This window comes from Protopterus annectens, chromosome 14.part0, assembly GCF_019279795.1.
Source record: "Protopterus annectens isolate FY-2018-M chromosome 14.part0, PAN1.0, whole genome shotgun sequence".
NCBI lineage: Eukaryota > Metazoa > Chordata > Ceratodontiformes > Protopteridae > Protopterus > Protopterus annectens.
The window spans coordinates 534,224,774-534,242,460 of record NC_056748.1 but is presented as its reverse complement, the minus strand read 5'-3'; the positions used below and the strand labels follow the sequence as shown (position 1 = coordinate 534,242,460).

The window sequence follows — 17,687 nt, the reverse complement described above, 5'->3', positions numbered from 1 at the left end:
TTTGGTTCAGCAAACCATGGCTAAAAAAGGAGTCTGGAGAGTACATTGGGGATACTGACAAGGCAGGCAGACATTATGAAAGATGGGGGAAAGTGCGATACTGTGGGTGAGCTAAAGGAGTGAACAGGTAATAGATGTTCTTGTACCTAAGGAGACTGTGGAAAAGGAGCTTAAGGAACTTAATAGTGGAGAAGTCTCAACGCCTTGATAGTTTACCTCCTAGAATCCTAAGGAACTTGCGGGTATGCTCACGAGTCCATGACAGAGCTCTTAAATTGTTTGGCAGTGGCAGGGATCCAGAGAACTTAAAGGAAGTCAAGGTGAGACCATTCTTTAAAACAGGCACAAGAATGAATCCAGGAAAGTACAGAACTGTTAGACTCATTTCAGTAGCAGGGAAAGGCATGAAGATAGAACTATGGATAAGCTAAGTATTTTGTTAGAGGTAAAGGGCCTGAAGAATAACAAAAATGCATCTTCTAAGTCTAGAGTGATCTAGTTCTTTGGCTGGATTACTGTAAACCTTTGACAAGGAAACCCACTGAATGAGTGATATACCAAGACCACTGAGTCAACCATATACAGGAGACTAAGAGGCAAGCTGAAGGGTCTTGGAGTGGAGGGAAGGAAGGCTAACAAAATGTTTGTGTGTGGCTGAGTTCTTAAAAGCAAAGTGATGGTTAGAACACATTTTCGGTGCAGGGAAAGTATTGAATTAGGGTCCTTCAATCCTAATACCAGGGCTGCTGCCTGCATTTGTGACTTGGGTGACACCAGAACATAATCATCTTGTCTGCAGATAATACTTAGACAAGTGATAAAGTGGAGGTGAAACACAGACCTATACAGAGATCTGAGGAGGGCAGCAGATTGAGCAGAGAAGTTTCTACCAACTTTTCTGTAAAAAAAAAAAAATTTTTCCAAGTACTTGACCTAGGGACCAGCAGTAGAAAAGTGAAGTACCAGATGGAAAGAGGCTCCTTTAAGAATGCAGAACAATGAAAGGGCATATTGGCAATAGTGACTATGGAAATGAATTTTAAAGCGCAAATTGAGAAGTGTGTGGTCAAAACCAGTAAAATGCTGTGATGTGACTGCAGGAGGACGATGACTTTTGGCAAACCTGGAGAGTTTCTAACACCATTCTTGAGTCTTGTTCAGCCACAGTGGTGCCGGTATGGTGCCAGTATAGAGGAAAGGAAGTCAGGGTAGTCAGAAGGTTTAGAGGAAGGCTACAGAGTCTAAGGGGGTGGGGCTGTAATAGTAGAACTTTTCACACTAGTAGGAAGGCAGGGGGAATGATATAGTTGCTTCATATTGCATCATTGAAACCTCTTGCTGTTTAATGACAGCTTGCTGAGACAAAGCAGATTTAACTGAATGTTCACAGGCACTCCACTGCCCAAAAATATTATTACTGAAAACAACTACTTTAGATGAACCGCTCTTTTTTTCATGTCCACACATAATAATAACCTACACTGACGTGATTGCAACTCAGTAGAAAATGATAACCCCCCCCCCAGTGCAATAGCTTTGAAATATGTATTGCTTTCACTGTACACCTCCACAAACGTGCACATAACATGATTCCCTAAGTTGCACCTTAAAACAAACACATACACTGGAAAATGTATTTTTTCCAAACTTGTTACTGTGAAAACAATAGCGATAACATTAATCTTACTTGTTAGCACTTTGTTTCCTCTTCCTTTTGTGGCTGTAACTTAAAGATTGCAGTGTGATACAGTAGTGTACTCCTGATGTGTGATACAAGAAATTAAAGGGACAATGTGGTAGAATAAATTTAAAGAAGAGATAAAGGAAGAGGAAGGGTGTGTGGTTGTCTTAACTGAAGATACAAACTCCAGTATAGATATTTAAGTTATGCTTTCTCAGTAGGAGCAGTGAGATAGGTGGAAGAAACAGGTCTATGCTCAGCCTCTGAATTATAAAAAAAAGTGAACCACAAAAATATCAAAAGGAAAGCATCGAACAGTAAGTGTATCGAACACCAACAACCATGAAAAGAAATTCAACGAATGGCAATAGACGACCAACAACCGGGAAGTAACATGATGCATAAGGGAAGTGAAGGTATAGCTTTTATATTTGCCCTATTCCCCACTGTAGTGCAGTCTTGGAGTTGGTATGTATAATAAGGGTGTTGTGGGGGGCACATCCCCCCACCTTAGTTGGTTGTGTGTGCGATGTTTCAAAGTTACCAGTATTAGATACTTTTCCAATTACTTGTTTTCCTTTCGATATTTAGCGGTTCATGTTTTTTATAATTCAGGAGCTGAACATAGACCCAGCAAAAACTACCAGAGGGGATTCTGAGCTGTATGGCACATATGTCTTCAAGGGTGCCTCGGGTAGGTAATCAAGAGGAAAGGCATGAGTGATGCAACTGCAGGGTTCTGGCTGCATAAAAAGTGGCAGACCAGGAATTCTGTCATCTTTTTCTTTTATTTATCAGTATAATGTGATGTAATGGTTCTTCCTGCCAAAGAAGGTATTAGTCCTGCTTAATGTTCCTTACACCCAGGCCTAGATGATTGGCCAGTCTGCATATCAGATTATCAAAAGTGTTTGCAGTAAATAGTGGAGGTACTCATGGCTGAAGTTTAGGAAAGCATGCACTTTTTGTTTGAATAAACTGACCTGTCTTTTGCCTGGGTGCTGTCCTATGATGTAGCTTTATTTACTGAATTGGTATCTGAATTACTGTTCTTGTCTGATGGCACCTTTTCTGAAAAAAATCTGCCTTACGCTTCATGCTGGGGTTTAGTTAGCATCCACAATGACTTTCTACTTGTGTTAGCTTAGTAAGTCTTTAGTAGAGTGAGCATGTTAAACTTGTCTTTGCCACTGGCTTGGGACATAAATTCACCCATCCATCCACAACCCTTTTCCAATATTTGCACATGGGGTTGGGGTGTCACTTCAACAATTACAATCATCTGGAACCAAGGTTTACACAGCCAGGTGGTTAGCCCTGCTGCAGTAGTTCTTCCATACCACACTGACATGCACACTCACACCTATGGCCAATTTAGAGTGCCCATTCTACCTATTCCATGTCTGTGGAATGTGGGAGGAAACCAAGAGGAAACTCACACAAACACATGGAGGACATGCAGACTCTGGACCGAAGGCATCCCAGCCAAGAATCAAACCAGAGAGCTTCTTGCTATGAGGCAACAATGCTATCCGCTGCACCACCATGCTGCCTTCTGCTTGGGACATAAATACTGTGACAAAATACATTTTCTGCCACTCTTGGAGTAGTACCATTTTGTAATCTAAAGTGGTTATTTTGGATTAACCAGTTGGGCATATTTTAGTATTCCAGATGCTTTGGCTTTAATACTTTTCATGACATGTTGTAAAGATCCACTATGACTTTGAACAAACCATCATTCTCTACCAAAAGTAACTTTACTGCAATTCTTAGTCATTTAATTTGTATGTATTCATTTAAAATGCAAAATATCATTCCCTCGCAAGTATGGCAAGTGCAACGGCTCAAAACTGCTCCAGTACTCCAAAAAAAAAACAAAGCCAGCAGAAAAAGGTGATTGTAAAACAACAGTTTAATAAAACTGTTCAAAACATCACTAGGGGTTTAGAAAGCCCCTGTGAATACACTAAATATACATAATATGCCGCAAACCGGTTTTGGCTAACCTAGCCTTCCTCAGTGCAACAAAGTTAATGAATATAGGTAGAGTCTGAGCTGTATATAAAGACATCTCAATTAAACAATTACATGTAATTGATAATTTACAAATGCTCATTCAAACCAGGGCTAAACAGCCACCTAATTTAATTATCCATTTCTTCTCCTTGGAATTGAGTATGGAGTGCCAACCCCCTTTGCAGTTTCTGTCCTCACCAATTTTATCAATAATGGTAAAATGAAAAGAGGCTTGTCGGGTGCTTTAAAGTGTGTTTATATAGAGAACTGGTCAATTTGTGGTTCCTAACATCACTCATATGTTCAGAAATTCTGATTCTCAATGGCCTAGAAGTTTGCCCTACATAGAATGCGGAGCATGAGCAGGAAGCCAGGTAAACAATCCAGTCCGAACCGCAGTTTGCCAAAAACTTTATCAAATACCTGTGCTGTATTCTTACTGGTAAATTGTTTGGTGTTAAATACTCTGGGGCAATGGGTACAATGCCCAAAAGGATAAGATCCCATTAATTTCTCCCCAGTCACAGTATTTGCCAAACTGTATTAATAGTTCTGTAGGAATGTTTATAATGACTCAAATGGGAACCTAAAGTTTGTCCCCTGCGAAATGAAATGGCATTTATCCCCAATTATTGAAGCCAATTTATTGTCCGCTAACAATATATTCCAATGTTTATAATGTTCATGCATCCACCAGTATTTCGACCATAAGTAGTGACCATTCTTAATATATTTTGGCCCTCTATTGCTTTTGGTTTGTATTGTAATAATTGTTCCCTGGTTTGTGTACTTGCCCACCTACTAGCCATGGTAATATTTCCTAATCTATAGCCTCTATTGTAAAATCTGCCAACAAGATCTTCCTTATATTTATTGACTGTGTCATCTTCTGAACATACACGTCTGACCCTCAGAAACTGTGATTTGGGGATGTTCCGGATAACGTGGTGGGTGGAGGCTAGTGGCGTACAATAAGGAATTAAATTGTGGATATTTCCTATAAATGTCAGTTCTTAAAGTGTTATCAGCATTCCTGGTAATAGTTACATCCAAGAATGTGATTTCCTGGGGATGAAAATTGAGCTTAAACTCCATACCCCACTTATTCTGGTTCAAATATTCCAAGAATTCCATAAGGTAAGCACTATCTGCCTTCCACACCAACCAACAGTCATCCAGATACCTCCTCCAAATATCTATATCCCCCAAATAAATATTGTCGTTAGGATCATAAATCAATTGCATCTCAATATAGGCCATAAACGGATCTGCATAAATGGGGGCAAAAGAAGCCCCCATTACCGTGCCTTGTAGCTGCAAATAGCATGTTCCATGGAAGTAAAAAAACATTTTTCTCAAGAACATGCTCTGCCAAGCATACTAGAAATGTATTAAACCCCGGTAGATGTAAAGCAGTTCTCTGTCTAGCCAAAATTGGAGAGCTAATAGTCCCGCCCAGTGGGGGATATTTGTATATAACGATATTACGTCTAACATGCATAGGAACCATTCAGACTCCAACTGTGTATTGGACACAATCCCCAAAAAATTCTGTTGTGTCCTGGATACGTGACCTAACACACCCCAAAAGAGGTTTTAAATATTGGGTCAGGAATACAGATAGGGGTTCTGTCAAGCTATCCCTGCCTGAAACTATAGGTCTACCTGGTGGTTTCTGAGGGTCCTTGTGTATCTTTGGTAAAAAAAATAAATAAATATATTGGGATTTGGGATCTTTAACTGTGAGATGATACACACCAGTTTCTGTAATAATGCCTTCCTGTTTGGTTTTAAATAAAAATCTATCTGTCTCGGCATTAAATTTGGCTATAGGATCTAATGGCATGGCCATATAGTATCTGGCACCCTGAAGTTGTCTGAGTGCCTCCTCATAATACATGTCCCAATCCATTACTACTATGGCCCCACCTTTGTCCGCTGATAGAATAACTAAATTGTTGTTTTTCAACTCCAGCAGAGCTGCCTGTTCAATCTTTGAGAGATTGTGATGAAGGATATCATGTTTGTGGGAGCCGTAGTGTAAATCCTTTAAAACACTTGATTGGAACATGGACACTTGTGTAGACATGGGTGGCATAAAAACAGACTTGTGAAATCTAAAAGAACTGGTGTTAGTAATATTAGACTCACCATATTAGACTCACCATCAAAATACAATTTTAGATTCAATAATCTACAGAATGAAATCACATCAAAAGCCAAAGAATCTTCTGCCACAAAACAGCCAGGAACATAATTAAGGCCTTTATTTAAAAGTGATGTTTGTGCCTTAGTGTCACAGATGAAATATTGTGAACATTATTACATTCCTTTAACATTTGATTACTGCTTTGAGAATATCTGCCAAAGTGTTTGTTGTGCTTGTGTTTCCTCCCCCCTCATCTATTCCTTGCCGTAAAGGGTAGTCAGTACTGCGTCTTTTGGCAGTTGGAGACTGTGGGGAGTGGTTGCCATCCACATCGGTAGCTGATGAATCCTCAGCCGAAGTGAAACTGAGTTTTTGGTTCTTCAAATTAGATTTGGGCCTTTTACGTTTATTAGTATTGGTTCTATTCTGCATAACACCCACATTATAACCGTTATATGGTATAAAGGGTTGTCCTCTTTCGTAATCACCTGTCACAATGATATTTTTTGTTTTTATATCTTTGAGTTGTTGCTCCAAGAATAATAAATCCAAGCTTAACAAATTCAAACATTCTGTGTAAACTAGTGAATTTTCATGAATCTTGATTTCCTGACACTGATTTTCAACAGCTTTGATATCATCTTCTACCCTACGTTCATAGTAAGATTTGAGAGTATCTACAAAGCTCATGGACGTTTGTTGTTGGATTTTGGCCCATTGTTCTAATAGTATATTATCAGCCTGGCTGACAAGTGGTTGTAACCTAACTCTTAACCCTCATGGGGTAATGCCTGTGGCCTGATAGGCCTTGAATAATTTTAGGTGCCACACATTGGTTCTAAGTCCTTTCATATGTTTAGTAAGTTGCTGAAAAACTGACTTGCATTGGGTTATGGGATCATTCAAATTCAATTTTGAAATCCCTAAGTTATTCTTTCCTAGTCCAAAGACCTGTAAGTCATCTTTGTCAGATTACAATCCCTTAAGGATGGTAACAAGGTCCATGTTTGACAAAAAACAATGTTAGTAATAATTATTCCTACCACAGATCACAAATCTTCCAGTATTTAAATCCAATTAGTTCGAATACTATTGCAAAAACACTTGCTTCATTCAAAAAATGTCAAGGACATAACAAACAGGACTAGACGTTGGTCAATGAACAAAAAAATTAACAATAATAGTATTCAATTATTAGCAACCAGATAATGAGTTGCCCTTAATTCAAAAATTGTACGTGAAAAATTGTGTACATGGGAAACAGGGGGCCATAATGGCCATCCCTTATACTATTAAAAGTAAAGGTAAAGAAATGCTAAGTCCCTCACATTAAATAATAATGGAATTAAGACCTTTTTGTATTTCGAAAGATGTGCAGTTTTCAGACCCAAAGATAGGGAACAATAATAGTCCTTGTGTGCAAAAACTTCCTCATATGATAAGCACACAGTACTACGTTCCCTAATGCCAAAAGTGACCATATAGATGGACAATTTAGTGTATGTAAGATGGGGAACAGTGATAGCCCTTGTATGCAAAAACTTTCCCAAGTGATAAACGCACAATACTACGTTCCCTAAAGCCAAAAGTGACCATATAGAGGGGACAATTCAGCATATAGAACTGTTTATTATCCACTTATGTCAAAACATGAATGGACAGTATTAGCCATTTTCCAAAAAATCAATCAAACAGGATACTACATCCCCCTACCAATTTAACAGACCCAAATATATGGGTCTGTGTAAATCTCTAAATATATATAATGGCCTCATAAAAGACTGATTGCTTGGATAAATTATGATTCATAATATTGATGAAAAATTCAAATGATCAGTCATACTAAACCTGAATGTTACCCCTGATAATTCAGTGAATATGAATATAATACAATATTTATATAATGGCAGTCTATGGTTAAATATAGTGGTTCTCCTCTAATCAAAACTACACTATGTCAACCTTAAACGCCAATATATCCATATGCCAACAGCCTTGATGTACATTAATATGTTTAGTATAACCTAATCTACCCCAACCAGCTGAAACCACTTCATATAATCAACACAATTGCTGAAAAAATGTCTGCCTGATAATACGATATTATCCGAAAGAGTAATGCTCAAAAATGCACTAAATAAACACTGGCTGTATAACAGAAACAATGTCCAAAGATTCAAAAAATTATATTTCTGAATTCTTCGCTATGCCCATCTTCGAAGCGTCAAAAATGTAGAAACACATATATATAAATTCACCAAATGCCAATTCGGTTGTTCCCAATTCCAAATGTACACAGTCATGAATGTGAATTTAATATATTCAAATAGGCACCCGATAGATTCAAGGAACGAACTTACAACAAATAGCTGTAAATAGATGAAGTAAATTGTATAATGTTCCAAAATTACAAAGGACCTGTACTTCCAAGTTATTCTCCTTGAGCAATGTCAAGAAATTATCAAAATTATGGTGAAAAAATATATTGATGCACACACACAGTTTTGAAAACCCACGTCCGTTCATATTGAGTTAACAAGCAGTTATTAAACAAAATTTGGTGCTCTCAAAAATTGTCCACAATGTATTGCCCAAACAAGAGCCAAATAAACTAAGAATAGTGATGATGTCCATGCATATAATCTCAAAACGCCACTCCTATTAATTCCAAGTTCACCAGCAGTCAGTTCTGGTTATAAGCCATCCAAAATCGTTAGTTGATACAGAAACTATGAAATCCTACAAAAATAGTGAATTCAAGCACAAAATCAGTTAACTGTAAACATGTAGCATCGACTTCTGCCCACGTTCCAAAAGCAAATACCAGTCTAATACATTGATCTATTTGAAATCAATAGTTCCGAGACTCCCAATTTGCCATGCCGCAAAATGGCCAAATCAACTTCTGATTTTCCACCCAATGATATGCTGTAAAGAATAAATATTGAAGCCTTTAAAAGCCCCAAAAAATGGAAGCGACACACAAAGGTCATGTAACTGGCAGGATCTTCTCTGTAAATGTATAAATCCCAACTGTAAGGAGAAGCCAAAAGTCAAGAAATGAATGATGCAACTCCTCCACCACGATGTGAACAGCAACTACCTCCCATGCCAACAGCGAGAATACACTAGGAACCGCAAAACATCATTCCCTTGCAAGTATGGCAAGTGCAACGGCTCAAAACTGCTCCAATACTCCAAAAAACAAAGCCAGCACAAAAAGGTAATTGTAAAACAACAATTTAATAAAACTGTTCAAAACATCACTAGGGGGTGTAGAAAGCCCCTGCGAATACACTAAATATACATAATATGCCGCAAATCAGTTTCGGCTAACCTAGCTTTCCTCAGTGCAACAAAGTTAATGAATATAGGTAGAGTCTGAGCTGTATATAAAGACAGCTCAATTATACAATTACATGTAATTGATAATTTACAAATGCTCATTCAAACCAGAGCTGAACAGCCCACCTAATTTAATTATCCATTTCTTCTCCTTGGAATTGAGTATGGAGTGCCCAACCCCCTTTGCAGTTTTTGTGTCCGCATTCTATGTAGGGCAAACTTCTAGGCTATTGAGAATCAGAATTTCTGAACATATGAGGGATGTTAGGAACCATAAATTAACAGGTTCTCTATATAAACACACTTTAAAGCACCCGATAGCCTCTTTTCATTTTACCATTATTGATAAAATTGGTGGGGACAGACAAGTAGCAGACTGTGCTGGGATAAACATAGTGGTGGCCCAAGGTCTCCTCAAGCCACACCTTAGGAAATTTTACTCAGTTGGCACACATTTTCCACCTTCCATTACTTTACTTTAATTCACTTCAAAAAAACACATATATTACCATTCTTTGACTTTTACAGAACACGCAAAGGTGAAGCTATAAATTAAATCATGCCGTTACTGTCACATTAGTAAACAATTTTGATCACACTTTAAAATGTTTTCAGAAATGTAATAAACATAAATGATGGGTCTGAAATAGTTCACTAAAAATAATGAATAGCGAACTAAAAATTGAAACTGATTTCTTTTTGTTCATTTACCATGAATGTACAGGCATTCCTTGCCTTTTTCTCTGGCCTTGTTTCATATCGTCTTTCAACCCCATAGCTTCTATGGTACTTTAGCCCCTCCCTGAGTAGTGTCTTCTTAAATTTGTAGAATTCCCCTCTTGGACAGACAATCTCCTGGGTTTCAGGCTGCCATCTGTATACCTCTGTTGGCCAGGCTCTTGGCTGGGATTTAGGTTCCTGTCTGTATGACTCTAGTTCATAGAGATTTGCTTGAGTAGCAGACCCCTGCCTGTATAGATGATGAGAATCAGCCCCCTGTTGGTATCCCTCTGTAATTTCCTTTCAGTGAAATATCTAATTTCCAGCTTCCATTTTCTTTTTATGGGGAGAAGTGCTTCTCATAGGCTTACTTTGGCTCCACCTACAGGCTATATCATTACATAAGTCATCTTCCATGTCTTTCTGGCACTATGTATGGATCATTTTATTGACCGACAGGTCTTCTAACTCCACTATATCACATGCACCCTATACCAGCTCAGACATGGGGGTATGAGCTACAGCACTGACCTGCTGATTCGGCGTGGTAGGACATGATCAGATCCTTATTTTTAGCCATTTTTTTCACATTCGCAGCAGTTGAAATATTTTAATATGTTACAAAACCACATTTCTCAGACTGCAGAATTTCTTTATCTCGGACCACATGTACTTTTCAGAATCTCATCTGTGGTGCAGGTCAAACCACTAAGCAACTAATACTTTACTTCTGTTAACATATTTGATAAAGGTCTTTTTTTCAGTATGGTAGTTTCTACAATATTTTTCTTCTTTTATAGACCAGTGTAGAAAACTTTCATGACCGCCTGTTAAACTCTTGTTTGGATTATCTGCTGTTTCAGTGCCCACACACAACACTTTCATGGTGTGCCTATGGCACTTCCCTTTGTCATCACTTCTGTTGTACTGCATGATTTGTTTCCTGTTGTATTAGCTACACCAGCTCTTTAACTGGTTCTCAATACTCTTGAGCCTTAGATCATATTCAGCTGACTTGCACTTTGAAAGAGATCTGTTCTTTGGAATTCTCTATTAATATCTTTTATTTCCAGCTAACACTTCTCTTCAAACTCATTTACACCGAATATACTGTCTCTCCGTAACTCTGTCATTGGCTTTGCTTCAGGCTATCTTTCTTAGGCTCCCTGGTCTCTGCGGTACTCCTAATTCTACCCTGGGGATGTATAGACTACCTCTATTGGACAAGCATTGTCTGGGTGTCAGGCTTCTGCCTCCATAACTCTCTTGGAATCCTTTCCGTGGCTAGGGGGTTCCTGCCTTGTATAGCTCTTTTGGGTCAGGTCCTATTTTCATCCATCTGTATTTTCTGTGCAGTGAGAAGCAAGAGTCTCTTTTTCTCACTACAATCCTCGTTATAGAATTACTCTGCCTCATAGGTTTACATTGGCTCCACCTACAGACCTTTGTTCTCATTACATGACAGATCTTCCCAACCTTTTGCTTCACCAGTAGAACATTTTATTGAATGACACGTCTACATCTCTGCTGTGTCTCAAGGTTTCACTTGTTGCAAAATTTCTTTCACATCAAATGAGATGTTTAATAAGAGCATAAACTTTTTAATGCAGAAGCATTTATATATGATTCATGCAGCACTTTAAGAAATTACAAATTAGATGATTTCCTGGGAACATGACTTGGCTTTTGGTGTACTATGGAAGGGTATTTTGCCATAGTCTCTAGATCCTACATATCCATGTTGCTGTTTGATTTTTCAGAGTTTCTACCTACTACAAGATCACCTTGAGAAAAATGTTACAGCTGTTTGAGGTGTACTTGACTTAATGGTAAAGCTGTTATACAGACAGGGTCTGTGGTCATGATTTCTCTCTTTCTGTACCTTATGTGATATCCTAGTCAAGACTTTGGCCACTTGTAATATGTAGAAACCCTTTGGGGTAAAATGTAAAACAGCACATTTTCTTGTTTGAGGAAAAAAGAAAATACAGTGCATGTGAATGAGTCCACATTGTACTGATGTGAAAGGAATGAGAACCATTCAGACTGGAATAGTCTCAGGAGTTAAGAGGCTGTCAAAAAAGGAAGAAACTTTTTCTGGAGCAGCACATATCCTCTTCCTGCAATTACCAGTCTCATACATTGACTTTATTGTATAAGAGCTGACATAAATAGAAAGAAAAATCTCTTTAAACTTTTGAAAGATCATCTGTCTTGCAAACTAGTAAAATAAAATTAAATTGCTTTCAGATTTTTTTTTGGAAACTTTAAACAGCCTTAGTGAAGTAAATTTCTGTATGCGCAAGTAAGACCTGCGTCTGGAGTGTTTCTCCCCAGGTCTCCGATGTAAGTTGGCTTCATTCCAAGTCGGACTTTCCCGGTAAACAAATGTTAAATAATAAAATACATTTTAAAAAAAAAATTATACAAAAGTTTTCATGTACACAGATTATTAAAACTAATTATTCTGTATTACACAGTTCCAGTTAAAACTAAACATTATTCTTCATTATGCAGATCCAGTTTGCCCAAAGAAGAACTCGTTGTGGATCCAGAAACCGGGAGAGTACGTCGGAAAGCCATTTTTAAAGATGGCAATGATGATGACCTTACAGGTGAAGACAGTAACCAGGATGGAGAAACGTCTGATGAAGATCAAGAGGAGAGTGATGATGAAGACATGGATGTGGGCAGTGAAAATGATGAGGAAGGTGATGAAAAGATGTCAGAGATGAATCGTAGGCCTATTAAACGTCAAAAAGCAGAAGATAGTGAAAAAAAAGAAATAGTGGAATTGCCAGCCTTTGCCGATAGTGATGATGAGTTAGAGCTGAGTTCTGCGGAGGAGGAGGATGACATGGGTGTGGTAGTGGAAGAAAATGAGGAAGGGGGACTTGATAGGGTGGAAGAGTCAGTAAGTGAACACGATGAGGACTCTGATGAAGATCTAAAAATCGAAGATATTGGCAACAAATTTGAGTCCAGAAAAGTGACAAGCAAAAAGACAAAACAAGCAGAGAAACATACTCCACTTTCTAGAGGTGGCATGCACACAGCAACTGATTCTGGAAACTCTTCAGGGGATGCGTCCAATTCTGATCATCATTCGAACTCTGAGTTAGACACTGAAGTCTCTGATTCTGAAGACCAGAATATTGAACTACGGATTCACAGCTCTAAGGGACCCTGTGGCAAAATGACCAAGAAGGATATTACTGAGCTACTTGTTGAAGAGAAATATGAAGAACCAAATGACCCCTGTCTTGAAACAGCAGGTATGTTTTTGCTTTTCCAGCAAAGCCTTTTTTGTGTGATACAGCTTTTATTTTTAACCTGTTCAAAAAATGTTTTGCATTTTGATGCCACTCTTAGTGAGAGATGCAGAGGAAAAGAGAAGTGAAATATTTGTTGCCACGAGGTGGGCTTTTATTGTTGAAATACAGATTTTTAGGAGGTCACAGCTGTTTACTCCCACAGCAAGTAGCAAGACAGTCTTTGAAATGCTGACCATTTTATCTGGCAAGTCATACTAATGATTTAATTGAAGTAACTGTGAAAAGGTGTACTTTCTCTAAAATAGCTCACTTTCTTCCTGTTTTGAAAGTCAAATTTGTTGAAGTACAGTTAATCAGGTGTCTCCTCTATACAGTATTACTGATTTGAAGTCAGGACTTAACACATAATTCAAAGTCCATGCATTTAGGTGCATTGCACATTTCTGGATTTAAGGAGCATACTGATTTGGGCAGGGGTCTGTAGAGGCCAGTGGCATGTCACAGTGGAGAGTTAGGTGTCAGCTCTGTCTCATAGAATAATCCTGTCTTTGCCTGAGAAGTTCCTGTATTCATTAGCTGATGTGGTGCTGAAGGAGTTGAAAGGCATGGGGGAAGAATGAAAGGGAGAACCCTTTCATCTTTCTCAGGGCAGGAGAGAGATGTATGCTAAGCAATGTGTTTTATCTCTGTGCTCCTCTTTGAAGGTCAGAGAGCCAGCCAGAACACTTTTCTGGCTAAGGATCTAGGTTCTGCTAGCTTACATCACTTGCAGGAGTGAGTGGCAGTCCTTTTATAATGGATGTTGTATGCAGAACTCCACAGATTTTGCAAAATGGTAGTGCTGATGCAAAAGTGCTGATTCCCTGCACAGATGATGGCATCACTACTGTCATTAGTGATGTCAGTAGTGATGGTATTACTTCTGACATGCTAAACCCTCATGTCAGGGGAACAAATGCTGCTGTAGGGCTCTCGCCACTGGTGGCCTGAATGGGTCAGTAGAACGGCTTGTCTTGAGGGGGGTGGGGGTATAGAAAAAAATATATATGTCTGAGAGTGGATCTCTGTTTAACAGTGGTGTCTACCTTTAAAACAGACTGTTTACTTTGTTTGGGATGTACTATTATCCATGTTTGCAACTTTACTTGTTTACAAGGCAGGATGGTAGAAGCGCATGCTTTTACTCTTACAGCATTTATTTCTTTCATCCTGCTCCTTTTCAGCAAGTCTTGAGAGGCAGTTGTCCAGATTTAGTATACTAGGTCATTGTTTGCTTTGACAAAGTTAATGATAAAATATACATTGCTGTTGGGATCTCCTGAGATGAGAGAGGAGATGTCAGTTTGTTACAGTGATGGGATCCCAATTATTGGATAATATCTTGTCGGGAAGATGTGCTAATGACATTGTTATAATAGAGTTAGAAGGTTATACTCTTTCCATCACAGAAACAGTGTACTATGAAGGATTCTGTACTTACTTTTGCTTGATAGTATATTGAGACAGTAAGCCTAAGTAGTCTGACATTTATGTGCTTTTAATGTTTTGCTTCTCCATGTATGCCTTTCGGGCTCATCCCTTCGCTACCTGTTGCATTTCTTTTGAAGGCCTCCAAGGATTCCATCTTCACCCATTTCAGTAGCCCATTCTTGTATTCACATCCCTGCCTTTGAAAAAGCACTTTTGCTGGTTCACAGAGTAGTTTGTCTAGTCCGTCTGCTCCCTTTGACATTTTTTCTTCTCTCCTCTTATTGAAGATGACTCTTCCACATCTTCCTGACATGATTTTATACCCCTTATCTTGCACTCCTTGTCTTTTCTGATCTCTGAAAGGAGCTTCAGCTCTGGTTGTCTCTGTTTATATCCCTTTCTTCTGCATTCAGTGCCACTTTTAGGTTCATAGGTAGGTACTAGGCTATCAGCCCTAGGGGCCCATACAAGCCTAGCCAAAAAATGTACCCTGGCTTTCGCCACCCAAGAAAATTATTTTCCTGTGCCCCTGTCGAGCAGAGCCACAGAAGTGATCCCCGGGGTGAATTTCCCATTTCCCATCCAATCATCAAGATTTTTCTTGCTAATGAGGAGCTCTGTTTGACATAGATAGGTAGTCTGTTCCAGAGTATGGGAAGTCTCTGGGACAGGAATCTATCCCTCCAGCATGTTCTGTTTATTGTGGTGACAAGGTTTAGGTACCTAGAGCGTGTAGCTCGGAGGGATTCGGATTTCTTTAAGTGGAGCATGTCCAACAGCTCTGGGTTTGACATAGCTTTGTATGTTAGGCAGAGATCGCCCCTGAGTAGGCGATATGCGATGGAGTAAAGCTGTAGTTTTTTGAGACTGTCTGCATAGGGCATCTGTTTGAGGCCAGTAATCCTCTTTGTGAGGTATTTCTGTAGTCTTTCCAGTTGTTGTAAATGTCTTGTGAGGTACATAACCAAAAGGGGCATTGTACTCTATAATGGGTCTAATGAGTGATGAGTAGAGGGGAACAATGACCTCTTTTTTTCTGGATGAGAATCCTTTTGTGATGAGATAAGCCACGTAGAAGGATTTCCTGACCACTGTGGCAATGTGATTATCAAAGAAGAGACTACTGTCCACCTGTGTCCCAAGGTCTCATCACATTTTCGGCATTAAGTAGACTACCAGCTATGTGGTAGTTCATGGGTACAGAGTTTTTACCAAAGGGGATGACAATACACTTTTTGGCATTGAGCTTCAGGCCATGCCTTTGACACCAGATATCTGTCTCAGTGAGGCCCTTTTGTAGTTTGTCCACATCGTTAGGAGTTTCGATTATGGCTCCTAGTTTGCAGTCATCTGCAAACTTTGTTAGCCAAATACCTTCCATGTTGGCCTGCACCTCAAAGAAGTAGATACCAAACAGGAGAGGACCCAGGACTGAACCCTGTGGTACTCCTTGTCACTGGTCTGATGTCAGATTTGGAATCCACTACTTTCACAGTGTGGGTTCTGTCCGTGAGCCAGTTGGCAACCCATTTTGTGACACAGGGATTTATATGTAGTTTAGTGAGCTTATCTGCAATTCCAGAGTGGGGGATGGTGTCGAAAGCCTTGGCAAGATCTAGATAAGCTGTGTGAACCATTTTACCCTCATCTATGGCTTTGGTGACTGCTTCAAAGAAGTCAATCAGGTTTAGGAGACATGATCTGCCTTTTACAAATCCAAACTGGGTAGGGTCCAGAGTTTGGAGGTTACCAGTGTCTATGTTTGAGTTCCACGATGATACATTCCATGGACTTGCAGACCAGGCTCGTCAGGCTAATAGGGCGGTAGTTCCCGGGGTCCATCGTGGCTCCCCCTTTGTGGAGTGGGATAACTGTCGCGGTGCACCATTCACAGGGTACAAAGCCTGAGGTGAAGCTATGATTGAACATGGTACTTAGGTAGGGTGCCAGTTCATTCTGTAGTTCATGTAGAACGCAGCCTGGGATATTGTCATGTCCCATGGATGCTGTGTTCTTGGCTTTGGAGAGTGTGTTTTTTACCTGTGCAGCCGTGATTATAGGAACTTTGCATTCTTCCGGTATAGAGATGGGCCCTCTAGGGGGTGAGAGGGGGTTGAAGTTAACACTGAACCTATCTGCTAGGATGTTGGCAATATCAGTTGGTTCTGTATATTTAGAGCCATTGTGCTGTAACTCGGAGCAGATCTGAGTGTTCCCATTTAGATTCTTGACATAGTTATAGAATGCTTTGTGGTTGCTTTTTGCTTGCTTTTCTTCGGATTTTGGCCTCAGGAACTGCACACAATACTTGATACGAGGCCTGGCAGTGCCTGGCAGGCCAAGGGCATTGCTTCTTTCTGTCTGAAGAATTTTCCTTGAGAATGACCTCCAGCATTCTGTTGGTTGCTATGACTGCCATCTTGGTGGGCCAGGTGCGATATCCTCAGGTCTTTTGCTGTCATTTCCACCACCCCCTAAATACTTCACACTAGGGTTATTGTTGCACAGTTGCATACTTTACGTTTGTGTGCATTGAATGTCAGCTGCCACATTTCTGCCTCGTTGGTCAGCATTTCCAAATCCTTCCTTAGATTGTGCTGCCATTCCTCCAGTGCAACACCCAATGTCATGTCATCAGCAGAGATTAGTCCTGATGTTCTTCTTGTTTCACTGTTGCAGTCATCACCTGTGGGTTATCCCTGCTGTGGTAGCCCTCGGCCGCCCCAATACCAGAGTCAATGTTTTTCTTCGTCTGCTTCGATGTCTGAAAAAGTTAACAGTTGTCTCGCCTGTGGAAAGCAGATCCCACACCAAGACTTCCATTCATACTGCGTCACTTGTTTAGACCCAGACCACGACGTCCCCTATTGCCTGTTCTGTGCCCTCTTTAATGCGAGAACCATTCGTCATAGAGCACTTATTGTAGACAGGTATGTTCGTCTTCTGTCTTCGCATTCTGAAATGGTGTCCATCAGCCAACAATCCGTAGACATTCCGAAAAAACGTAGAGACAGAGACAGACCACACA

At 39.7% G+C, this 17,687-nt stretch overlaps 1 protein-coding gene across 1 annotated transcript in view; it reads left to right on the top strand.

The window, feature by feature from the left end:
- Window positions 1-17,687, top strand: part of BMS1 (BMS1 ribosome biogenesis factor) — a gene marked incomplete in the record, with an annotated part of 1,196,647 nt that overhangs the window by 539,859 nt on the left and 639,101 nt on the right. Inside the window, 1 exon segment of the mRNA XM_044056283.1 lies at window positions 12,432-13,189. Coding sequence (XP_043912218.1) covers window positions 12,432-13,189 — 758 coding nt within the window.